Source organism: Cannabis sativa, chromosome X (genome assembly GCF_029168945.1).
Source record: "Cannabis sativa cultivar Pink pepper isolate KNU-18-1 chromosome X, ASM2916894v1, whole genome shotgun sequence".
Lineage (NCBI taxonomy): Eukaryota > Viridiplantae > Streptophyta > Magnoliopsida > Rosales > Cannabaceae > Cannabis > Cannabis sativa.
Window position 1 is genome coordinate 10,654,947 of NC_083610.1, and position 27,011 is coordinate 10,681,957.

At 38.4% G+C, this 27,011-nt stretch overlaps 3 protein-coding genes across 4 annotated transcripts; 1 reads left to right on the forward strand and 2 right to left on the reverse strand.

Annotated features, from left to right (window-relative positions):
* Positions 1–1,625: 1,625 nt before the first annotated feature.
* LOC115717264 (protein NRT1/ PTR FAMILY 5.10-like) lies at positions 1,626–3,522 on the reverse strand. The gene is made up of 2 exons (XM_030646235.2): positions 3,487–3,522; positions 1,626–3,444 (listed from the first exon to the last, which is right to left on the reverse strand). The coding sequence occupies exons 1-2, from the start codon at positions 3,520–3,522 to the stop codon at positions 1,762–1,764; spliced, it is 1,719 nt and encodes a 572-aa protein (XP_030502095.2). The 3' UTR covers positions 1,626–1,761.
* A 768-nt stretch (positions 3,523–4,290) lies between these two features.
* LOC115704159 (uncharacterized) lies at positions 4,291–8,004 on the forward strand. Of its 2 annotated transcripts, none has more exons than XM_030631376.2 (2): positions 4,291–4,589; positions 5,731–8,004. In XM_030631376.2, exon 2 carries the CDS (start codon positions 5,875–5,877, stop codon positions 7,633–7,635), a length of 1,761 nt encoding a protein of 586 aa, XP_030487236.2. In that variant the 5' UTR covers positions 4,291–4,589; positions 5,731–5,874; the 3' UTR covers positions 7,636–8,004. The 2 variants fall into 2 exon arrangements, with proteins under 2 accessions (XP_030487236.2, XP_030487239.2); XM_030631379.2 differs by having other exon boundaries at positions 4,361–4,589; positions 5,823–8,004.
* A 6,179-nt stretch (positions 8,005–14,183) lies between these two features.
* Positions 14,184–17,948, reverse strand: LOC115704142 (LL-diaminopimelate aminotransferase, chloroplastic). The gene is made up of 10 exons (XM_030631361.2): positions 17,742–17,948; positions 17,449–17,525; positions 17,284–17,351; positions 16,588–16,704; positions 16,235–16,297; positions 15,897–16,001; positions 15,743–15,793; positions 15,238–15,558; positions 14,906–15,112; positions 14,184–14,647 (listed from the first exon to the last, which is right to left on the reverse strand). The coding sequence occupies exons 1-10, from the start codon at positions 17,825–17,827 to the stop codon at positions 14,354–14,356; spliced, it is 1,389 nt and encodes a 462-aa protein (XP_030487221.1). The 5' UTR covers positions 17,828–17,948; the 3' UTR covers positions 14,184–14,353.
* Positions 17,949–27,011: the final 9,063 nt, after the last annotated feature.

Consider the following 27,011-nt stretch of genomic DNA (forward strand, 5'->3'; position numbering starts at 1 on the left):
TCCAATCCGCACTTTTGCGAATTGGATTGGATTGGATTTGAGCTATTGTGCGGATTGGATTAGATCCAAAAAATGAAATCCGCACTTAGTGCGGATTGGATGTTGTTCGACCAAAAAAGTGCGGATTGGATCGGATGAACAACCCTAGTATAAAACGTACACAATATTTTTGAAAAAAATTCCACCCCACATTAAAAAAAGAAAAAAATAATAAAAATTTCAGTATGTGGTATAAAAACCTCTTATTTTTTCCAGCCCAGTTGGTTTTATCTTTTTCTGTTAGTGTATTTTCCATTTACATTTTAGGGCATTTATTTCTCTATCTTTCCTTTCTACTCTAATATGTTTAGTAGATTTTGTGTTTGTTTGGGGTATTATTTAATTATTAGAGTGTGTAATATTAGCAGCTCACCATCATTTTTGTTGTTTTTTATATATGATTTCTCTCCCCCCTCTGTTTTTTATTTTGTTATTATTTTATAGTTTTTATTGTATTTTTGTCTCTTTAATTTTCTTTGTTTTTTTTTCTCTCTCTAGTTTTAGTTTATGATTCACTTTGTTATTTTTGCTTCATATTATATGCTTAAATCAATTTTAGTTTTTGAGCAAGCAAATAAAAAATTAACTAAAATAGAGAATGAATTTAGAAGTTTGGTTATTATGTATTGATATAAAATTTATATGTTCGAAACTGAATTTTAAAATTAGTATTATTTTTAAAGTTTGGTTATTAGACATTGTATATATTTCATTATGCTGTTGATGAAACTGTTTTGTTTTTTTTTTTTGTCTCTTTTAATGAAATAATTAGTTTCTTTTAATATTGATGAAAATAGTTTTTAAAGTTAGTATCGTTTTTAGATTATAAATTTTTTTCATTATCTTGATAATGAAACTGTTTTTTTTTTTTTTTTGCTTCTTTTAATAAAATTATTAGTTTCTTTTTAATGGTGATGAAACTGATTTTTAAAGTTTGTATCATTTTCAAATTATAATTTTTTGCATTATTTTTTTTCAATATGATGTTGATGAAATTTGTTATCCCATTTTTTGTCCTCATGACGTGACATGCTTACGTGGGTAGAACCTGTGCCACGTCGTAGTGTAGCTCACTAAAAGGAAGGCCAAGTCAGCATCTTAGCAGGCAAAGACCCCGACACTCAAACAGAAATCAAATGACAGACCAGTGGGCCGGCCAAACTAGGGACAACATCAGGCCCAGCCCTGGGCATAGGCGGGCTAGGCCTGTGCCTAGGGCCCACCCAGCCCAGGGGCCCAAATTTTTTTTTTCCTCTTTTAAAATTATACAATTTTTTTATTAATTTTGAAAAATACCATATTTTTTCTAACATAAGGGCCAAAAAAAAAAATTTTGCCTGTGACCCACTTTGTTTCAGGGTCGGCCCTGGACAACATCATGGCCGGCCAAGGATTACTCAGTAAGAAGGAAGACTTAATTGATAATATTGTACTATTAAATTAGGGTAACTTGTAGGATCAAGCATGTATCATTTTCCCTATAATCAACCATAATAAAAAAAAAATGTTCTCCCCTCTAACCGAGCCAACTTACCAATGAGTTCCACCAGCAACAATATAACATAGTAATAAAAATGATACGAAAACATAAATTATGTTTGTAATTCGCATAGTTCTTTTTAGGCAATAGAAACTAGTTTGTTTCAATCACATAATTTATTCAAATATTAAATGGGAAATCCATTATGTATGTACACTTTACCAGGGGGATTCCTCTTAAGCTTAGACTACATTTCTACTGTAAATGTAGGATTTTGCAAAATGCAAGAAGGTAACAAATCCTATTAGGCTTACTCCAGAAATTAACCAGTAAAAGTAATCAAGATGAGCCCGGTTTAAGTTATTCGAAAACCAGCTATCTCTTTCATCTCTACTAGTTGCATTGTCAATAACAGAGATAAGAATGCCACTAAAGAAGTGCCCAATACCAGTTACACTAAGGTAAAGCGCAAGTCCTATACTTCTCAATTCTAGTGGTACTTGGTCATAAAAAAACTCTTGCAGACCAACCAAAGTGAAAACATCAGCTAATCCAAATATCAGATACTGTGGTACCAACCACCACACGCTCATTGGAACCGTTACACTTGGCTTGTCCACCAGCTCATACTCTTTAGCAACAGTGAGCCTTTTCATCTCAACTAAAGCTGCTACTATAGTTGATATAGCAGATAAGAGAATCCCAGTTCCAATTCTTTGTAGCATTGTAATTCCAGATGGATTTGTGGTTAATGACCTTGCAATGGGAACAAAAATGCGGTCATACACAGGAAGAATGACTATAATCGAAATGAACATGAAGCACTGAAGTGAAGCAGGTGGGATTTTGAAGCTTGACACAATTGTTCTGTCCATGGTGGCTCCTTGTAATATATACAAAGTTGAGATTTGTGCACACACAATACCATATACCAAGCATGTAGACCATATTGGAACAAGCCTAAGTATAGCCTTTGTTTCTTCAATCTCAGCTATGCTACAAACACAATCATGATCATTTGGTCCCACCATAGCCTTATTAAGAAACTTAAATTGTTCATAGCTTTGTTTAGACAAGAAGCCATGGCAATCCAAAGGACAAGTCTTTTGCCTATTCCTAAACGCTGCCACAAATACACTACTTATCCTCACAAAAGGACCCTTCTCATTCTTTCCAATGCTGTACCTATAAGTTTTAGTTCCAGCCAAGAAAACAACCAAGGCAATGATCATGACTATGCAAGGAATCCCAAATCCAAGAGCCCAACTCAGATTATCTTGAATGTAGCTTAAGATCATTACCGTTGCTGTAGCACCTGCTGATATACCAAAGTACCACCAATTAAAGAACGAGCTTTTGGATTTGGATTCCTCTGGATCTTGACCATCAAACTGGTCAGCTCCAAAAGCCTGCGTGCATGGCTTGTGCCCACCTTCGGCAACTGCAACAAGATACAAAGAAAAAAAGAACAGCGCCTTAGTAAACGCGCTGGTTTGGGAATCAAAACCATCCATTAAAGAAGGCAGAAGAGCCGAAAACGTCAACAACCCAAGTCCCAAAATGTAGAGCAGAGAAGCCATGACGATGGTAGAGTACCGGCCTAGAAAAGAATCAGCCACCCAAGCTCCAAAAAGTGGTAGTAACAACGCCGTAGCGCACCATGTATTGACGTTGGTCGCCGCAGCCGCCGTTGACTGGGCGAGAGACCCAGTGAGATAGGTGACAAGATTTGAACTGATCCCATAGTAAGCGAACCTCTCTGCAATCTCAGCACCTATGATGAAAGAAGCTGATCTCCAACGGCCCGTGTTGGATCTTGAAGCCTGGTGGCCTTTGTAATCAATGGCACCTTCGACAGCTCTGACTAGTAGCATCGGAGTTTCGGTATCTTCGGCCATTATCAGTTTCACACACTCAACTCTCAACTATATTGTTTGTAAGTTTATTCATTGTTTCGGTACACGTACGTTACAATGATGAGGTGAATGTTTTGTACGTGTCATTTTCATATGATTTCTTTGTTCTGCAAAGCTAAAATATATATTAATTTATAGAAGAAGCAGCTAAATATTACAACAAGGCATTCACAGTTTACACATTTATATATATGCTTAGTTGATCACGTTATTAAGCATGAGTGAATGTGAAATCCAATTTTTTTAAATTTGTCCCCATTTTTGTTTGCTATTATTGTAAGATCATATGATTTAATTATAATGTTGTGTTAATTAATTCTGGATTTTTTTTATTAATGAGTGATTTTTTAGTTACGTATCACTAAATGTTTTTTTTTAAAACAAAAAAGATCTTACTTTTTCATTTTATCTTATCAAAAGTCCCTTCTTTAGTTTGAAACTGTAACCATTTATCCCATTTCAAAAAAGAAATTATAGCCATATTTATAGTTTTTCATAAAAAAATAATCTTTTATCACAAAAGAAATCTTAATTACTTTTAGAGGCATTTTTTTTTCTTTTTTTTTAAACCACTTTTAGAGACATTTGAGCTTCTATGGTTTTTTTTCTAATGGGAGCTTCTATGGTTGTAATATCTACTTTTCTCGAAAACAAAACAAATTTGTCCAAACAGATCCAAACACCGTTGGAAATCATGTCCGAAAAAATCCTAAGAAGGCTTGTATTTGATAGTATTTTATTTTCCTGATTAAACGACATAAAACTTTAGAAGGAATGAAACGACATGTCGTGCACGGAGATGTCCACGACCAAAATAGTGTTTTTCCAATTTTTTTTTTCTTTAAGGAACATGTTTCTTCATTTTTCTTTTTTTCTGAATGTTCCTTTTAAAAAAACAAACACTGAACTTTCTTTTCTTTTTTTTTTTTCAAAAAAATATATCGAAAATAGTTTTTGGAAGTTTGGCACAATTTTAAAATAGATTTTTTTTTTGTTTTCTCTCTGAAAACAAATAGAATTTTGAGGAAAGTTTGTCGTTTATCTCAGAAAACTCTGTGAGAAGTGAGAAGTATCGATGGAGCCGTCTATTTGGCTACTCTGAAAACACTCCTCTCCTCTCAACATTCATCCTCGTCCTTCTCCGTTGCCATCAGGTCTATATCTTAGCTCCCTCTCTTTGGTTCCCTGATAACGTTTCTGTAGATCTAAAACACCTTTACTTTCTTATCTGTTTGTCTTCTTCTTACTTATTTCATCACGCTTAACTCTCTTAATTTCTGTTTTGATTCGTGTTAATCAGTGTAATTAGTGTGTTTTCGTTAGATATTATTGACTATTGTCCACCATCTGTTTGTTATAATGTTCCAACGGAAAAAAATTAATTTGTAGCTGAACTTGCTTCTGACCACCACATGTTGTTCTGTTCAAACTAGATTTGGGTTATGTTGGTTTTTTGTTGGGAGACATATTTTTTTTTTTTTGCTAATTTTTAATCTTGTTCTTTGGATTGGGTTCTAATTATTATTTTATAATATGTTGTTTTGCAAATTTTATTCGTCGCAATTTAAAAAATAAATTAAAAATAAACTGAATTACAGTTTGTTTATAAAAAATTGTTAACTTGAATGAAAAATATTAATTTGACAGTATCACAATACTGGTTTTGAGTAAAGGTATAGAATTTATACATTTCACTGACAGAAAACAACTTCTTTTTCTTATGTGTATCTGACTACAGCACACTAGTGTTGAAATGACAAAGTCCCACATAATATAGTTAACTGAATGTTATTTAGGACCTCTTACTATTTTTTGGGGTGAAGAATGAAGTTCTTTGTTGTTGATTATTGGAAATATACTTCTGAGTCCATTACATGCTTTATTAATATTATGTATGAGTTTGTTTCGTGCTTATAGGTGATTGGTTTATTTTTTACCGGGAAAACGTTTTTCCTTTTAAGCTATATGCATATTTTGAAAATAAACCATTTAGTAGTGTAAAGAATATCTTCAAACAGTAAGCTACATAGAATCTGGGTCCAAGATCCAACTCAAGTGGGAACATATACTTCTAAAGTTGTAACTATATTGCATGATTATTAAATCTAAAGTGGAGTTTATATATTTAAGAAGTAACTAATTATTTAATGGAGAAAGTAAGAGAATTAAATAGTTCTTAGAACTCTAGGATACCAATGCTTAATCCCTATATGGGGCTTTTTCCATTCTTTGGATAACCCAATTCGTTCCTTATGGTTTGCTTAAAATTGAACGTGGTCCCTTGGCTTCCTGCAGAGTGGTTCATGATGGGATCAGAGTACATTTCAATTATATTTGTTCGTACTATGGAGGATGTAGTTTTTATATTTGCTTCCCTGGATTCACAGAGACCGGAATAGGCAAATCAATGCATTTGGGGAGTTGAGTTTCTCAATCCTTATGGCGGACCATACTTTTGTTGTTGGTCAAGAGTTTTCCGATGTTAAGGCCTTCAGGAATGCAATAAAAGAAGCTGCAATTGCACAACATTTTGAGCTTCGAATTATTAAAAGCGATTTGATTCGTTACTTTGCAAAATGCGCAACAGAGGGATGCCCATGGCGAATTCGTGCTGTGAAGCTTTCTAATGCCCAGACTTTTACAATAAGAAGCCTAGAAGGTACGCATACTTGTGGTAGAAATGCACACAATGGACACCATCAAGCTTCTGTTGATTGGATTGTGAGTTTCATAGAGGAGCGTTTAAGGGATGACATTAATTATAAACCAAAGGATATATTGCATGACATACAAAAACAGTATGGAATCACAATACCATACAAGCAAGCTTGGCGTGCAAAGGAACGGGGACTTGCTGCAATTTATGGGTCTTCTGAAGAAGGTTATTGCCTGCTTCCTTCTTATTGTGAGCAGATAAAGAAGTCCAATCCTGGCAGTGTTGCAGAGGTTTTTACCACTGGTGTGGATAACCGTTTCCAGCGGCTCTTTGTTTCATTTTATGCGTCCATTTGTGGATTCCTGAATGGTTGCTTGCCTGTCATTGGACTTGGTGGAATCCAGCTTAAAAGCAAGTATCTTGGTACCATGCTTTCGGCAACTTCTTTCGATGCTGATGGAGGGTTATACCCACTTGCATTTGGTGTTGTTGATGAAGAAAATAACGAGAGCTGGACGTGGTTCTTATCAGAGTTGCATAAGGCACTTGAGATGAACACACCGAATTTACCGCAGCTTACATTTTTATCCGATGGACAGAAGGGCACTGTTGATGCAATAAGAAGGAACTTCCCGAGATCTTTCCATGCCTATTGTTTGCGCTACTTGAGTGAAAGCATTGGCAAAGAGTTCAAGAACTCAAGGCTGGTCCATCTTTTGTGGAAAGCTGCATATGCCACCTCTACTAGTGGTTTCAAAGAAAAAATGGCTGAAATCGAAGAGGCTTCTTCTGAAGCTGCAAAGTGGCTACAACAATTTGATCCTTCTCAATGGGCATCGGTCTATTCGGAAGGAACACGCTATGGTCATCTCTCATCGAATATTGAGGAGTTTAATAGATGGATACTTGAAGCTCGTGAATTGCCTGTAGTCCAGGTGATTGAGCAGATCCACAGTAAATTAATGGCAGAGTTTGAAGAACGCCGTGTAAAGAGCAATTCATGGCTTTCCGTACTTGCGCCATCTGCTGCAAAACAAATGATTGAATCCATGAGCCGCGCATCAACATACCAAGTTCTTCGATCTGATGAAGTTGAATTTGAAGTCATTTCAGCTGAGCGATCAGACATTGTGAACATTGGTACACATAGCTGCTCCTGCCGTGATTGGCAGCTTCATGGCATACCATGTTCCCATGCAGTTGCAGCTATCATCTCATCTCGAAAAGATGTATATACCTTCACAGAGAAGTGCTTTACAACAGCTAGTTACCGTGATAGTTATGCTAAAGAAATATACCCTATTCCTGCAAAAATCAAATGGAGAAAGACTGATGAGGCTGCTACAGATGAAGATGATGATGATGCTCGAGTTGTACGACCGCCAAAGTTCCGTCGACCACCAGGGCGCCCTGAAAAGAAAAGGATTTGTGTAGAGGAACTGAACCGTGAGAAACACACAGTACATTGTAGCCGGTGTAACCAAACGGGACATTACAAGACAACCTGCAAGGCAGAGGTGATGAATAGTATTGAACAATTTTAGGTGTCTAATAATTTTGTACCATATATTATAGAGAGAGTAGAGCAGAGCTGCTTTGTCTGGTTTATGTAAAAAAGGAAATACCCAGTAGTGTATCTTAAATGTCTGCGTGATTAGATCTTCTTGGATTGGATAAATCTGACTCTAATTGAGTTTTAGATGTTAAGAGGGTGACTAGATTCTGAAATGGAATTGCGGAACTCCTCTCTATACATAATCCGACTCTAATATTTAGTTGCTTGATGGACAGCTTTAGTAATTGCCATTTTTCTCAGCACAAACAGACAGCATTTGTATTTGTGCGTCCCTGTTGGTTATATTTATATCTGTATATCTTATATTTTTATGTGGAAGTATATTAAAGAAAACAAAGTCTGCTCATATGTAAATCTTCTCTTCCTTCTACATTCTTTTCATTAGAAACTGAAAAAGTAATTAGAGTCACTAGCACGCAACTCCAAAATTGTAGTCTCTCTCTGTCTTTTTTCAATGATTTGAAGCATTTTGCCATTAACAATGAAGAGCAGTGTTCCACTAAGAACACTCTTAGGCGTTTGATTGGAGGTAATGAAATAAAATAAAATAGAAATAAAAAAAATTTCATTCTATTCATTTGTTTAGTTGCATATTAAAATATTGGAATGTCATTCTAATGGAATGACCTTTCCACCTTTTTGGTGGAATAACTATTCCATTTTAAAATGGAAGGAAAGACCATTCCATTGTATGATGAGAAAAAATTTAATAATTTCTTTATCAATTTTTTTAATGCATTTTAAAATTTATTCTATTCTATTCATATTCCTATGTTTTCATTCTTTCCAACCAAACGCTTATTATTATTCAAAAATATATATACCATCAAAGAGCAGTGATATCTTTTTTTTGTTAGTGTACATTGTTTGTAACTATGATTAACATCCAAAGATTTTTTTTATTATTTTATTATTTTGATTTTATTTTTGGCATCATAAAGTATTTAATTTTTTTAAAGAAAAGAAAAATGTGAAACTATCTACTATTGATATTGATGCTGAAAATTAGCTCAACAACAAATTTCTCATCAATCTTTTAGCTTCGTTCCAGTCAATTAAAAGAATACATTGTTCTAAGTATTGTGCAGTCGGGATCATCTATGATGGACTGTTGTCGATCATCAGAATAGGCTCCGAGTCTTCATAAATGCTCTGTTTGGCGAAGTATTCGATAGGAACTACACTGGGAGTGTCAGAATTTGTTGTACTAGCCAGTTTAGCTAGTGAGTCTGTGTTGGCGTTCTGTTTACGCGACACTTGTTGGATGGAGTAGTGATTGAGCTGGGCTAATAGATATTTAGCTTCTTAAGTATGCGATCATGCTTGACCCTCGAGCTTGATACTTGCTGAGAATTTGATTAACAACTAGATGTGAATCACTGTAGACCTTGAGTGACTCGACTTTGATTGCTAATGCTAATTGTAGTCTCGCTAGGAGTGGCTCATACTTTACTTCGTTGTTTGTTGCGATGAACTCAAACTGCAATGCATTGTGAGTTTGGAATCCCCCTGAAGTAACTAAGATGAGTCCAGCACCAAAACTGTGCTCATTGGAGGATCCATCTACATATAGTTTCCAAGAAGATCCAGTGTCATTCTGAGCTGCAGTCTCGAGCGTGTGGACCTGATCTTCACAGATCATAGGATCATCTTCTTCAAGGCAGTGCATTCATCAATGAAGTCTCTGCTAATGCCTGCCCTTTGATTGTTGTTCGAGGTTGGTAGGTGATCTCAAACTCACCTAGTTCAATTATTCTTCTGGCTTCATCAGAACTTGCTTAAGTGGTTGGTCAGTTAATACCTAGACTGTATGAGCTTGTAAGTAAGGCCTTAGCATTCTGGAGGCCAGGACTACGTAGTAGGCCAGCTTTTTAATGGGGGGATACCTTGACTCGGCCCCAATGAGACACTTGCTGATGTAGTAGACAAGGTGTTGTATCCTCGGTGATGGCCAAGTAGATGAATAGTTCTTCACCATCTATTGGTTTGGATAGGATGGGAAGCCTGGCTAGATGATGTTTGAGATCTTGGAAGGCTTGCTTTCATTGACCAGCCCATTCAAACCCGTTGTTGCTTACTTTGAGTGAATTAAAGAAGGGAACACACTTGTCGATTGACTTGGAGACGAATGTGCTAAGTGCAACAATTCGTCCGGTTAGGCTTTGCATGTCTTTTATCCGCAACGACGACTCTTGCAAGGCCTTGATCTTTAATGGATTCGCTTCAATCCCTCTTGAGTTGACAATGAACCCAAGAAACTTTCCTGACTGGACGTTGAAGGCACACTATAGAGGGTTAAGCTTCATTCGATATTCCTGCAAGATGTTGAAGCATTCCTCTAGATCTTTGATGCGGTCCTCAAATTTCTTCGACTTAACCAGCATATCATCGACATAAACTTCCATATTGTTCCTAATTTGGTTGTGGAACATACGATTAACTAGTTTTTGATAAGTAGCACTTGCATTCATAAGTCCGAAGGGCATTACTTTGTTGCAATAAAGCTCGATGTCAGTTCGGAAATAGTATGCTCTTCGACTGGTGCGTGCATGCTGATTTGGTTGTAGCTGGAATAGGCATCCATGAATGTGTTGCGTCCATCATGTCATCAATCAGTGGTAGAGGGAAATAGTCTTTAGGGTATGCTTTGTTCAGGTCAGTGAAGTCGACGCCAGTTTTCCACTTACCATTTAGCTTAGGCACCAGAATAAGGTTGGATATCCAAATTGAGTAGAAAGCTTCCCTAATGAAGTTGTTTCTGCCTCAGTTTTTCAACTTTTTCCTTAAGAGCTTTGGAGCGCTCTTTGTCAAAGAGCCTGCATTTATGTTGTACATGTCTGAAGTTTACTTTGTCTATGTTGAGGGCATGACAGATGACCTGGGGGTTGATCCCAATCATGTCCTCATGCGGCCAAGCAAAAATGTCTTGATTTATCCTGAGGCAAGCCATGAGCATCTCGCTCAAGACCTCCGTCAGGTTTGTTCCAATCCTGACAACCTTTGTTGGGCCCGCTGTGTTGAGGGTAAGTTCTTTGAGTTCCTCAGTCGGACCAACTCCCAAGTTGATTTTCCCAAAACGGGAGTCAATGTCATCCCCCTCTTGGGAGCACCTTCAAGTGGCTTTAGGTGTCGTCTCCTTCTTCTCCGTAGTGTGAACTCTAGAGATCTTCGTCGTCTCTTAGGCTTTTGCAGGAGAGGTCTTGTTTGTCTCCCTTGGTGTCGTAGCAGCAAAGGAGGTCTTGTTCATCCCCTCTAAAGTTGTAGCAACAAAGGAGTTCTTTATGGCAAGTGATAACGAAGCAATACATCACTCGCGGGAAGTTCTTTCATTGCCAAGGAGACAACTGATATCGGCCGTCGTTGGGAACTTGACGGACAAATGATAGATTGATGAGATGGCTCGAAAGTTGTATAGGAATAGCCTTCTGAGCATCACGTTATACGAAGACTTCACATCCAACACTATGAACATGGCCATGATGGTGGTCTACCTTGGAGTAGTGCCGACAGTGAGTGGTTGTTTTATCTTGCCCCACGAAGCAATGTCGACTCTGAAACCATGCATAAGTTGTTTGCATGGTTTCAGGTTGTAATGCCGCATACTTAAAACATGAATTAGTAGGGCAATTAATACTTAATTTTATAATTATATATGAATATATTTGTTGTGGGTCTCACTTTCAAAAAATAGGCATTAGAGTTATAATTTCTCAATTTTTGAGATTTTATTAAACTCTAAATGTATTATTTATGTCATATGTGAAATTTATTATTTATTTTATTTTATTTTTGCTCAGTAACGATGGAAAATGTGACGGATGGCCATTAGAGTCCCATGGGTTAGTTTTCAACCTTTTATCTAGTGGGACAATCATAAGTGATACTTAAAATATCGAGATTAAGTGGGGTTATGGTTTTGAACCATTTTATCTCTAGACCTATAGGTTACTTAAGTGTGAAGTAAAGAGCATTTTGGGTATTAGTCTTAAAAGATTTGTTATACTATTTAGTGGAATTTTTAGGAATTAAAGATTAATTTATGGGCTGATTATATGTGAATAAAACAAGATTTGGAGATAAGTATAACTAAAAAAAAATCATTTTAGTTCTCTCTCCTCAATTTCGCTCTCTCGGTCTCTCTAAAAATCAAACAAAACAAGATTAAAATTCCTCTTTTTCTTGGTGATTCTACAAGATTTCAACTAGGTTTTGAGTACCAATTGAAGGTTTAACAAAAGTAAAATCTTAAACCCTTTTCTTCTTGAGTTTTGTAGGCTTTATTTTAGTTAGAATATGAATTTTGTGATTATAGCTTCTTTCCAAACCCTTAAGGCTTTTGTTTGATTTTTGGGTTAATTTTAAGTTGTTTAAAACTTGTTTAAGTTGATTTTGTTGGTTAATTCTTGAGTTGAGTAAGTCTGAGTTCAAGAACTCAAACTTGGCTCAACAATAGTGAAATATACATGTTGAGGTTATTTTTTGTTCTGTTGCTTAGGGATGGTTTATTGTGTATGTTTAGGTGATCTAGAGCTTAGTTTGAAGTTTGGGGTCGTTTTGAGTCCATTTGGAGACTCCTGTACTTTTCCCATAATGTCATTTTTTTTTTCTTCGCGTTTCCTCAATATATAGGGCATTGCTATGCTATTTATCAATAGGGAAACTTCTAGTTTTGAGTTTAGATCCTCAAAAAAGTTAAGTAAGTTGTTTACCTGATTTACGTGATTGGGACATTGGGCCTCTATTCAGCACGTGAATTTCCATTCAGGTTGACGGGCACACATAAATTAAAAAACAAGATAAGATTAGTATAAAACATATATGTATATGCGTGTATGTATGTAAATTGCATGCTACGCTATGTGATTCATATACTACCAACACGAGTACGGTAGCAGTACGGAATGCATTGGTACAGTATATGATCAAAGGGTACGATCCAGTGTTACCAACACTAGTACAGATAAGAACGTAGTGCATGTGCTACAACACTCAGTAGTACTCGGGGTACGGTTTAGCCCAACCAACACTAGTACGGGACGAGTATTTAGTGCATGTGGTACAAAGGTCATACTTTTGTTAAGAACGTTCTTGATTGTCTATTAAGCCGTGTAGATAGGTGTATGGACGTCCAAATACAAGTCGGTAATATGTTATATGTTAATGCTTTTCTTATTGAGTCTGTCGCTCACATATATTGTTTACATGTGTAGGTGAAGGAAAGGCTAAGACTGATGACTGGTGAGTTTAAAGCTTGGGGATGATTGTACATGTTAAGATGGTTAGACATGGAAAGTTCGGATTTAAGGACTTTTTTCTAATTTCATTCAATTTTGCTAATATGTAGATTGTTCATATACTAAGTCGTGCCCCCAAACTTTGATATTTATAAAATCATGTCCCCTGAACTTTAATATGTACAGAATTGTGCCCCCTAAATTTTCATCCACGTTAGATTTTCTTTAATAAAATTGGACAAAAGTCCTTAAATCCAACAATCTCAATAATTCGATGGAAATTTTTTACGACCTAAAAAGTTCAAGGAACATAATTTGGTACATGTCAAAATTAAGGGGGCAAAAATTCAAATTAGTCTTTTCCTTATACTAATAACTTCAATATGTTTTGTCAAAAAATAAAAATAAAATAATAATGAGTAACTTCAGAAACATTTTCATTTTTCCTTCTTTTAAAGAAACATATCCATTTTTTCTTCTTTAAAAAGAAAAAGAAAACACATTTCCATTCAAACACGTCTTGTTTTGGGGTATATTAAGAAATATTTTTTTTATTTATCAATTAATCAAATCTACCTCTAATTTATATTTAATTGAAATATACCTTTTTTTTTATATGTACTGTACCCAAAATACCCTGACATAAAGAAGTCACATGGAGAGTATATTGAAGTGACAGAGGCAAAATTAGTAAAGTGTTTTAAAAAAAAATAGGTAAAAATAATAGACTTTAAAAATGAGAGTAAAATGAAATAGGACAATATAAAAAATGTATAGAGTTTAATTTCCTGCTTGGTTTTGCTTACTTTTACTTTGAATGTAACTTTTTAAGAAACTCTTCTTGAGAAAGCTTCTAAATATTATTTTTGTTGAAAGATCTTTTGATGAGTGTACATTTATTCACTCGTTCTTTAGTCAATTATTAAATGAATTAGTATTTATTTTTGTATAGATTTGATGTATTTTCGCTAAGTGTGTAAATTTATACTTAAAAGAATTTTGTGATAGACTTATATCTTTGAATCTATTTTTGATAATATTTTTATTATTTTCTCGAAGAGCTTATAAAATTCAAAATGATAAAATTTGTTCCCAGTTTTCCAAAATATGTTAAATCATCTCATTTGAAGTCCGAACGCAAAAGTTATACATAATTTACTGAACAAAGTCAAAACAGTAAAATAGCAACGAAAAATGGCCTGTGGCACTATAGCACAATCTTTTAAAGAACTAAAAGCTAAAACTCACTGAAACCGGGGCTATTCTCATGCTTTTCAACAAATGGTAACAAAAGGCATTCTGCTTTATTCCAATCCAAAACATAAGAGATAACAATAGTACTATCCTACTAGCTCAAGTTTACTAGTTAGAGAATACAAAGAAAGCCAACAATATAATTGTTAATTATTATATTTGGCTTTAATACAACGAGAGCATATCAGATCATGTGGTTCACTGGTATAGCTGCTTGAATCTTCTACAGGCCTCTAATACATTCTCCCTATGACCAAATGCACTTACCCTGATAAAACCTTCACCACCGGGTCCAAAACCACTCCCAGGCGTGGTAACGACATGAGTCTTCTCAAGAATCTCACTAAAGACATCCCATGAGCTTCGACCGGGGAAATGAACCCACACATAGGGTGCATTCTTCCCTCCATACACCTTGAACCCAAGTGAGTTGAATGTCTCCACAATTATCTCTGTGTTTTCTTTGTAGAAACCAATCACCTCGTGCATAGCCTGCATAGGGATAGAGCAATAAACTAAATGTAAAGTTTGTTATCACAGTAGTATGAATCATATTGCTTTGTATACTGTCAAAGCCTCCAGTTTTGAGTACATTGAACCATAGATGTTCCTGTAAGAACCATCATATGACTCAAAAGGACCGTTACTAATCCATAAAACTTGCACAGGAACTGACAAAGGTGCCCAACTAATATCGCAGACAGTCTTCTGTCTTATCTTTTTGATGTTATCAACCACTTAGAAACTAACCTTAAGGCCTTCTGGTGAAAGGCAAGCCAGAGCTCCTGCTTGGGCAATGTTGGATGCTCCATTGAAGCAAGTCGAAACAATGCGGTTGAAGTCCTTGGCAACAGGGGATCCATCGGAGAAAAGCAGTTGTTTTGGAACAACAGTCCACCCCAATCGTACCCCAGTGAAACCAGCATACTTACTGAATGATGATGTCTCAATGGCAACCTGCAATACATGTTAAAACTTAAAAAGCATGCACCCATCCATTCATCACTGAAAATTGAGATACTGAATGAAAGGTAATAATAAATAAGTTTCATGGCAAAAAAAACACAAAAAAAAACACTCACCTCTTTGGCACCAGGGATTTCAAAGATGGTTCGGGGGTTGTCCTCTGACATATATAAAGCATACGCAGTATCATAGACTATAATTGACCCGTTATCCTTAGCAAACTTTACAAGTTGAGTCAATTGTTCTCTTGTTGCAGCAGAGCCAGTAGGATTGTTTGGCGAACAAAAAAATATTATATCTGTTCGTGAAATAGACGATAAATCAGGGAAGAAACCATTTTCAGGAGTACATCTCATATACTCAATATTTGCGTATTTCTCAACATCCTTCTGAAACTGTCCAGTCTGACCCATAATAACACTGGAATCTACATAAGCCTGCAGATAAGAATAGAATAAATTCTACATCGTAATTAACCAGGTAAAACATGAAAACATCATTAACATGTCATGATGGCTGAATTTCTCCTTTATGTCACACCAAAGTTCAGTAACAATACAATCCTATGCATTATCTTACAATAATGTTTTGCTCATGAAATCAGAAAGCTGCTAAAAGTACCGGATAGGATGGATCTTGGACTGCCATTGTAACGTCAGACCCGAAAACAACCTACAAGTGCAAACAAATAAGTTAATAACAGCTGAGAACAAATTTCAATGTGTTCAACAATCAGTATTTCAGTAAAAGAGAAAGAAACATTAACGAATGAAACCTGAAGTCGTGATATATCACATTTTGCACCATCTGATACAAATATGTCATCATCCTCTATGCCAAACTCACGATAAAATGTTGAAGCAATTGCAGTTCTCAATGGCTAGACACAAGCGAAAATTTGTAAGCCTTCAATAACACTATTCTATTGATGAAAAATTAGCAGGAAAGGGCAACTTTGTATCCCTCTATAACCTTATTATGGATTAAGAAAGATAATAAGAAAAAAAATAAGAATAACAAATAAATTGTGCAAAAACTATAAAGTTTAAATTACTAGCTACAGCTGAAAAACTTTTTACAGAACAATAACAAAGTAACCAAAACTATGAATACCTTCTCACCCTGTTCAGCTCCATAACCACTATAACCTTCTCGGGTGGACAAGGCATGCGATCGCTGTCAAAGTAAAACAAATATGGAAATGTGGTGAGAAATAGATTGATGGCATATCAACTTTTGCTTACACTGTGAGTTAGTCTGTCAAACTCCATTTCAAGTTGTAGTGGCATTAAAATTACAACCAAAGAGAAAAAAAAAAAGTAACTTATGAATAAAGACAAACTAGTCGATATGTCAAGAATCAACAATAGACAATGAAACAAAAATTAGGAAGCCCAGACTATAAGGCCACCTCTGTTCTGGAAGTAGCAAAACCTATACTATATAAGAATAAGAGTATATAGTACCGCTGACATTGCAGATGTTATAACTTCGGGAATGGGCTCTGTAGTATCACCGATTCCAAGGCTTATCACCTTTGCATCAGGGTACTTCAGCAAGTGTGCGTTCCTTCTTCTAGCAATCTATTAAAACAAATGAAAGATTCATAATTATGATCCACCTACTATATAATTGACAAGCAAAGAAAATAAACAGGTAAACAATCTAGACAAAAGAGAGAGAGAGAGAGAGAGAGAGAGAGAGAGAGAGAGAGAGAGAGAGAGAGAGAGAGAGAGAGATCCACTAAAAAAGAGAAAGCATGAATTGCAATAGATGTAGTTTACATGCATAAGCATACTGACAAATTTAATAAAAAAATTGAAAATCAAAAGTTTTACTCCTCTTTATAATCCTTTTATTAGAAAATACGATACCATCTCAATCTCTACAAATAAGTTGGAAAATTTGTGTAAGTGAAGAAACTAAGAACATCAACTATAGATATTATTTACATATAACAGATAACAGTTGTCATTTCTTGGTGAAAACACTGAAGTGAAGTGATTCTCTCCCAATATAATCCACAACAACAACAAGCATTTCTTATGTTTACAGCTAAACTAACCTGCAGGAATCGCAATTGTGATAAATACCAATTTTTAAGGTGTTCTAAAGAAGAAACAGAAAATTAGTATGCAAACAAAAAGGAAAGCATTGCATACCTCCGGAAAAAGATAACCAGCTTGGAGCTTGCCTATGTTCGCATTGCGAGAAACCTTGGTCTTGAAAACTTTATCACAACGAGGAAAACATGATCAACACCATAAAACATAAAACAAGTAAAGAATTTCAAAATTGCAATTGGGAACAAAAACCAAAAGCTATACCAGTCTCCTGTTCTTGGGGCGTAGCAACACATTTACAGACCCCAATGGATTTCGCCGGAAACTGAACATTCTGAAATCTGCAGCAGACAGATTTCAAAACGCAACAAATGAGAGAAAATGAAACACTTAAGAATAAGGAAAACTCAGTGTTTTGGTTTTCAAGTAAGTTTAATAATTTCAAGCTAGAAGTAAAGAAAGAAAGGAAAAAATTCATCGGAAGCTTGTGGTGACCATCATCATCGTCAATAATCAATGAAAGTTTTGTTTTTGAGGATTTAAGAAAGAAGCTGTACCTGGGGACGAAGCTGGTGGGAACGAAGAATGCAGATGAAGAGGATGAGATGGAGATGGAGGAAGCAAGGCTCTGAGTAATAGACATTTCCGAACTCTGCTCTAAATGGGTGTGCGCCGAGGGGATTTACAGAAGGAGAGGCGGCGCTTCTTGCTTTAAACTATGCTCAGTGTTTGATATAAGATTAAAGAAAGGTGAAGTCTCAAGACATTGGGGTGTTTTTGTTTTTTTTTTTTAAAAAAAAAAAAGACATATTGGGGTGTTTTTTAACCCCTTTTTTTTTTTTTTTTTGTTGCTAATTAAAATTTTTGTCTCTTAAATTTTAACATGTACCAAATTATGCTCCTTAAACTTATTTGGCCGTTAAAAATTCCTCTTGAACTATTGAGATAGTTAGATTTAAGGATTTTTGTCTAATTTCATTCAATTATACTATTTCAGTGATTGTTTATGTACTAAATCATGCTCTCTAGACTTTGATATCTACTAAATTATATCCCTCGAACTTTAAAATGTATTAAATCATGTCTCTTGAACTTTCATCCATGTAAGACTTCTTTTTACTAAAATTGAACAAAATTCCTTAAATTCAACAATTTCAATAGTTCAGGGAGCATTTTTAACGACCTTAAAAGTTCAGAGAGCATGATTTAGTACATGTCAAAATTTAAGGGCAAAAATCTAAATTAACCTTTTTTTTTAACTTAAACTAGACAATGTCATTTTTACACCCAGATTACAAAACTGCATGTCGTTTTTTGATAGTAGAAAATTTAACGAAAACTAGTAAATTATAATTTTTTTTAATGGAGTAAATTATAAATTGCCACATTAATAATTTAATGTTCTTCTGAAAAAAAATTTAATTATTGAAAATTGGTGTAGGCTTTTTTTTTTTAACAAATAACAGGTAGGCAATGAATACTCTTAAATAAGTTTTTTTTTACAACACAAGGGACCAGTAACTAAAAGAAAATACCAGAGAAGTACAAGTTACAGAGATCTAGGATTGAAACTTGAATCACAACCATTCCAGTTAATCTCTAAATTAGTTTCCAAAGCTCGTTGGGCAAGATTATGAGCTAATTGATTTAGTATTCTTGGAACAAAGCGGGTGGAGACATTGGAAAAATGAGAAAGAGAAAGAACAATCTAAACAATGTCTGATAGATGAGATCTATCCTTCCATTTGTGCTTGATTTTGTTAATGAGAACTTGATAGTCGGAGCTTATAATACTGACAGGAAATTAGACTGCCATGCACCAACCTAAAGCCTTGTTGAGAGCTTTTGCTTCTGCTAAGAGAGGGGAGAGGCAACTAGTAACTAACGAATAACAACCAGCAATCACCTCTGTAACACCCTAACTATCTTAGGCGTATTACGTGATTTTTAAACGTACTGTGCAGCTCGTTGCTAATCAACGAGGTTTATGGAAAAACGTGATTAATTAAAATTTTGCTTTTTCATTAAACTTATAAACCATTTTACAAAAGTCTCGGGATCCCGATTTATAAAAATATTTACAAAAGTTTCACTGTTTAACTATTACATCAAAATAAAAGTCGTCTAACGACAGTTACAAAAATCTCAGCCTTGCTGTCCCGAGGATCGTACGCTCCAGGCCTAACCGCCCCGACATGTACAATCCCATAAGCTCGCTCACGGTCCATCGCCCACGGCCTTGCCTTTACCTACACATGAACATAAACTGTGAGTCGACAGACTCAGTAAGAAAAGCATAATAATATCATACATAAAACTGACTGCCGTGTCCAACACGATACTGAGTCCCGCTACTGCCATGTCCAACATGGTACTGAGCTACTACTGCCATGTCCAACATGGTACTGAGTTTTGAACGTTCAGGGGACGGTACTATTGACAAGTATCCTCCTGATCGGTCGAACCGGTCATACTCCGCATTCGGTCATACTCCGGCTCGTACCGACGGGATAGGTCAATAGCACCGAACCACCAACCAAATGTCGGCTGATCGGTCGAACCGGTCATACTCCTTGGTCATACTCCACTCGTACCGACGTGACAGGGTTGGATGGTTCGAAGCCTAAATACATAACTAATGTAATCTAGCAGGCTTCCTACATGCACGCTAAACATGTAATCTACATATGCATACTGTTATACTACTCTTACTCCGGATTCCGATTTCGGGTGTGCTTGGTCAACCCGACCGGAACCGAAGCCGAGCGACGGATTACTGGCTCCTAAACCATAAAAATCACAACGCTATAAGTGACACGCTAAATCACTTCCCGGGGACTAAAACTTGAAACTAAAAGTTTCCCTATCGATAAAAAGCATGGCAATACCCCTAAAAACCTAAAAACGAGGAAAACCAGGGTTCGGAAAAATTCCCCAACCGGTAGACCGGTTGCCCAACCGGAATTCCGGTTCTGGGAAAATTCAGAACACCCATCCGGAATTCCGGATGCACAACCGGAATTCCGGTTCCTCGCAGGCAGCAACTATAAAAATTCATAACTCGACCAATTCGACCCCAATTGGTCCCAAACTTTCCAGACCTGTTCTATATGTCCCAAATAACATATCCAAGGCATCAAACCTACCCAGAAACCACAGATACAAAATTTGCCATTGGAGCTCAAGCTTTGAGTTCCAAACTCAAGCTTGAGCAAAACCACCTAAACATGCATTCCACTAGCTTAATTCTACTTAACTAAGCATAAAAACACCTCTGCAAACTAATAGAAACAACAGCAACATCACAGAACATATTCACAACATTTTCCTTCCAAAAACCACATTTTTACATAGAAAACTCAAAGCTTGAACAACCTAGCTAATCATGCTTCAAACAACTCAATTAACATCAAATAATCATGCTTTGAACTTCAGAAAAAACCAACTAAACACAGCCACAAAAACATGCATGCATCAACAATATACTTTCTTAAAACACAAGAAAACACAAAGAGAAGTTAGAAATCACTTACCACAATCAAGAGCTCCCAAATTAGGTTGAATCTAGCTTGAGAATCAAAGAAAATCCCAGCCCTTGAACCCCAAGCACCCAGCCGAAAAGAGAGAGGAAAAAGAGAGAGTTTTCTATTTTTTTCTAACTTTGATATTTTTTTGTAAAATAAAGAAATCAAATCAAATACACATATAACATTCATTTCAGCCAATTAATAAATAATTAAACATTTAATTTTCAATTAATAAACTCATATAAGACAAAACACTAATGGGGCAAAAAGACCATTTTGCCCCTCCACCATAAAATCACATAAATCATACTAAAGGGGTATTTTTGGGAACTTCTAAATTCCCGGCCATTCCCGACATCCCCAATGTCTAAAACCCGTCCCCAAACTACTAACATACTAAGTTGTGATTTCTACAGAGCCAAACGCCGAGTTCCAAAATACCGGACACCGGAAATGCGAAATATAAAATTTACTGATGACATAATCATGCATTTCTGAATTCCATAAATAACAGTAATAAATTATTTAAATAGCTATAAATAATTTCATAATTAAACATAAACAACTGCTAATTTCCAAATTAACTAAGCGGGCTTTACAACTTTCCCCCCCTTAAAAGGATTTCGTCCCCGAAATCTAACCTGAATAACTCTGGATATTGAGCTCTCATATCTGACTCTAGCTCCCAGGTGGCTTCCTCCACCTTGCTGTTTCTCCAGAGAACCTTGACCAATGCTATGGTCTTATTCCGAAGGACTTTATCCTTTCTATCCAGGATCTGCACTGGCTGTTCCTCATAAGACAAGTCTGGCTGAAGCTGAAGACTCTCATAACTGAGTATATGAGAGGGGTCTGAAACGTATTTCCTCAACATTGAGACATGGAATACGTTGTGCACTGCTGATAAGGCTGGAGGCAATGCTAACCGATATGCCACTTGACCTATCTTCTCGAGAATCTCGAAAGGTCCTGTAAACCTGGGGCATAACTTGCCTCTTTTCCCGAAACGTTTAATCCCCTTCATTGGAGATACCCGTAAAAACACATGTTCCCCTACTTGGAACTCAACATCCCTGCGTTTCGGATCTGCGTAACTCTTCTGTCTGCTCTGTGAGGCAAGCATTCTAGCCTTTATCTTTTCTATTGCCTCATTGGTCCGCTGAACTGACTCTGGACCTAGGTACTTCCTCTCCCCTGTCTCATCCCAGTGGATAGGGGATCTACATTTCCTACCGTACAACAGTTCATAGGGTGCCATCCCTATCGTACTCTGATAACTGTTGTTGTATGAAAATTCTATTAACGGTAGATATTTACTCCATGAACCCTCAAAGTCCATAACACAGGCTCTCAACATATCCTCCAATATCTGAATTGTCCTTTCGGACTGACCATCTGTCTGAGGATGGAATGCTGTACTGAATTTTAGCTTTGTACCCATTGCCCGTTGCAAACTTTGCCAAAATTTGGAGGTGAATTTCGGATCCCTGTCCGAAACTATAGACTTCGGTACCCCGTGAAGTCTCACTATCTCCCTGACATATAACTCTGCCAACTGATCCACTGTAAATGTTGTTCTGACCGGCAGAAAATGAGCAGATTTCGTAAATCGGTCCACCACTACCCAGATGGAATCATACAAACCCGTGGTCCTAGGTAACCCGACCACAAAATCCATCGTAATATCCTCCCATTTCCATTCTGGTAGGGTTAGAGGCTGCAACAACCCTGCTGGTCTCTGATGTTCAGCCTTGATCTGCTGACAAGTGAGGCATCTCGATACGAATTCTACCAAATTCTTCTTCATACCGTTCCACCAGAAGTACGGTTTCAAATCTTGGTACATCTTAGTGGTGCCGGGATGCAGAGAATATGGGGTAGAATGAGCCTCCTCAAAGATCTCATTTCTCAGTTCCACACTGTTTGGAACACAAACCCTGGCTTTATACAAAAGCATCCCACTATCTGACACTGAAAAATCTTTGGCTTGACCAGCCAATACCTCATCTCGGATCTTCACTAACTCCGGATCTGTCATTTGAGCGACCTTTATTCTTTCCCACAGATCAGATTGCAGCGTCAAGTTGTGAAGCTGACCTACCACAAACTCGATGCCGGATCTAACCATATCCTCAGCTAGCTGGGGTGAGATCTGAACCATGCTAGCTACTTGCCCGGGACCCTTTCTGCTCAGGGCATCGGCCACTACATTGGCTTTTCCGGGATGATAGAGGATCTCGCAATCGTAGTCCTTCACTAATTCTAACCAACGCCTTTGTCTCATGTTCAAATCTTTCTGAGTAAAGAAATACTTGAGACTCTTATGGTCGGTATAGATCTCACACTTCTCTCCATACAGGTAATGCCGCCAAATCTTCAGTGCAAAAACCAGTGCGGCTAATTCTAAATCATGAGTCGGGTATCGCTGTTCATAATCCTTTAACTGACGGGAGGCATAAGCGATAACCCGATCGGCTTGCATCAATACGCACCCCAAACCCTGTTTGGATGCGTCACAGTAGACTACGAATTTCTCCTTGTCCGAAGGCAAAGCTAGTACCGGAGCAGTAATCAACCTCTGTTTCAGTTCCTGAAAACTAGCTTCGCATTTATCTGACCAGATAAAACGCTGATTCTTCTTTGTAAGCTCGGTTAGGGGCATTGAAATTTTGGAGAACCCGTCCACGAACCTACGATAGTACCCAGCTAATCCCAAAAAGCTTCTGATCTCTGTCACTGTCTTCGGTCTCGGCCAATCTCTGACGGATTCAATCTTCCCGGGATCCACCTTGATCCCGTCTTTACTCACAATGTGCCCTAGGAAGGACACCTGAGACAACCAGAACTCACATTTCTTGAACTTGGCGTAGAGCTTATGTTCTCGAAGTCGTTGCAGTACCATCTGTAGATGTGACTCATGCTCCTCTTCTGACTGAGAGTACACGAGGATGTCGTCGATAAACACAATCACACAGATATCGAGGAAATCCTTGAATACTCTATTCATCAGGTCCATGAATGCTGCAGGAGCATTGGTTAGTCCGAATGACATAACCAGAAACTCGTAATGTCCATACCTAGTGCGGAAAGCCGTCTTTGGAATGTCCTCCTCTCGGATTCTCAACTGATGATAACCCGAACGGAGATCAATCTTAGAAAAGACCGTCTTCCCCTGAAGCTGATCGAACAAGTCATCGATCCTAGGTAATGGATATTTATTCTTCACCGTCAGCTTGTTCAACTCTCTGTAGTCGATGCACATCCTCATAGATCCATCCTTCTTCTTGACGAACAAAACCGGGGCTCCCCAGGGTGATACACTGGGCCGAATGAACCCTATGTCAAGCAACCCTTGGAGCTGAATCTTTAGTTCCTTAAGTTCAGCTGGAGCCATCCTATACGGGGCTTTGGAAACCGGATCCACCCCTGGTGCCAAGTCAATCACGAAATCGATCTCCCGCTGAGGTGGTAACCCTGGAAGTTCTTCGGGAAAGACGTCCAAAAATTCCCGAACCACTCTGATGTCCTCTGGCCGAATGGTGTCTGGCCGAGTGGTGTCCACCACCACGGCCAGAAACCCTAAGCACCCACCGTGCAATAATTCTCTCGGCCGACATAGCCGAGATCACCGCGATCCGAGATCCCTGAACCGAACCCACAAATACAAACGGTTCTTCACTTTCCGGTTGGAAGACCACCATCTTCCTCTTACAGTCAATGCTCGCCGAATATTTAGATAGGAAATCCATTCCTAAAATAATATCAAATTCGACTAAGCTCATCTCTATCAGATCAGCGCTTAACTCTCTACCATCTATCCTGATCGGCATAGACCTAATCCACCTATTGGAGATAACCAATTCTCCGCTGTAACAGGTTCCAAACCCCGATTCATATCTATCAAAGTGGTCTACCCAACTTACTAAAGACTCGGCCGCCACATAAGAATGTGTAGCCCCGTAATCAAACAAAGACCGAATAAAGCGAGTTGTTAATAAAAAGCCGACCCGTAACAACCGATGGGCCGGCATCCGCATCGGCTGCGTGATAGCGAACACCCTGGCTGGAGTGGGTATCGCTGGAGCTCTCGGTGCCTCTGGCCGGAGCTGGGGACATTCCCTCTTGAAGTGTCCGGGCATGCCACAATGAAAGCATCCCTGCCCCTTGCACTCACCCCGATGATGCCTCTTGCAGCTAGGGCACTCGGGATAGGAGAATCGGGTCTCATTACCCCCAGGACGACTCCCTCTGTTCTGGTTCCCCCGGAACCTCTTGTTCTGACTCGAGCCGCCGGAAGCAGTGGGTGCCCTCTTCCTCTGATCAATGGCCGAACCACTACTCCCCCTGCTATAGCCTGATGCAGGAGGGGTAGGAGCTCCGCCACTAATCGGAGTACTAGCTGACTCTGACATGCACCCCACTGCGCCCTCAGCTCGCAGTGCCTTCTCCACCATCTGAGCATAGGTGGTGCTGTCGTCCGTGGTGATCATCAGGTCATGCCTGATCTTGGGATTCAACCCGTCCAAGTACTTCTCCTTCTTGCTGAAGTCGGTCGGCACAATTCCCGAGGCTAACCTCGCCAACCGATCAAACTGAGTAGTATACTCAGTGACGCTCATGTTCTCCCGCTGGGTCAGGTGAACGAACTCTTTCCTCTTGGCGCTTCTGACCGCCTCATTATAGTATTTCGCGTTGAAGAGTTCTTGGAACCTTTCCCAAGTCATGGTGGTGACGTCGTGAATCTGAGACACCATGTCCCACCATACCAGGGCGTCCTCCTGGAACTGAAACGTGGCGCATACCACTCTGTCATTACCGGTGACACCCATGAAGTTCAGAATTTTGGTGATCACCGTCAGCCACTGTTCGGCTTTCATCACGTCCGGACCTCCCAGGAATACCGGAGGTGCTTGCTTCCGGAACCGCTCATACAATGGTTCCAATCTGTGGGCCGCCACCACAATCTCGGCACAGGCGGCGGGGCGGTGCCACTGGAACTATAGGCACTGGAACTGCATGAGCACCCTGCTGTCTCAACCTCTGAATCTCGAGGTCTTGTTCTTCGATCCGGGCTTGCATCTCCGCAAACCGTAACTCCCAGTTCGGGGCTCCCTGTTCGGCTGGGGGAGCCTGGGCAGCCTGTGGCGGGTTTTCATCACCCCGGCCACGAGCCCTGCCTCGGGGACCTCTACCTCGGCCCCGAGCAGGTGGGGGAAACTGAGCTCCCCGTCCCCGATTCGACCCTACGGAGTTGCCCTGACTCCTGGTAGTCCGCCTGGCGTCCATCTGATTAGAACCGCCTGCGAAACCAAGAGTTGGCATATCAGGTCGTATTCAAGGCGAGCTTACTAATGCCGCTTAATTTGGAAATTAGAAATGAAACATGCGCCTATTCTACTATCAGGCTACTAACATGCTTCCTAACAGGCTTTTCTTTTTCATAACTGAATAAAATAAACTACTAAAGCAATAAAGGCTTACTGAACCGTGAACCGAGCTAACTGCTGATGATGATTGTACATGTCGTGACGATCTTCGGAAGACAACCTGGCGGCTCTGATACCAAATTGTAACACCCTAACTATCTTAGGCGTATTACGTGATTTTTAAACGTACTGTGCAGCTCGTTGCTAATCAACGAGGTTTATGGAAAAACGTGATTAATTAAAATTTTGCTTTTTCATTAAACTTATAAACCATTTTACAAAAGTCTCGGGATCCCGATTTATAAAAATATTTACAAAAGTTTCACTGTTTAACTATTACATCAAAATAAAAGTCGTCTAACGACAGTTACAAAAATCTCAGCCTTGCTGTCCCGAGGATCGTACGCTCCAGGCCTAACCGCCCCGACATGTACAATCCCATAAGCTCGCTCACGGTCCATCAGCTACAGCCTTGCCTTTACCTACACATGAACATAAACCGTGAGTCGACGGACTCGAGAAGAAAAGCATAATAATATCATACATAAAAGCCCATCGCCGTGTCCAACACGATGCCGAGTCCCGCCATCGCCATGTCCAACATGGTACCGAGCTACTACCGCCATGTCCAACATGGTGCCGAGTTTTGAACGTTCGGGGGACGGTACTATTGACAAGTATCCTCCCGATCGGTCGAATCCGGTCATACTCCGCCGCTGGTCATACTCCAGGCTGTCGTACCGACGGGATAGGTCAATAGCCGAACCACCAACCAAATGTCGGCTGATCGGTCGAATCCGGTCATACTCCGGCGTCGGTCATACTCCAGCCTGTACCGACGTGACAGGGTTGGATGGTTCGAAGCCTAAATACA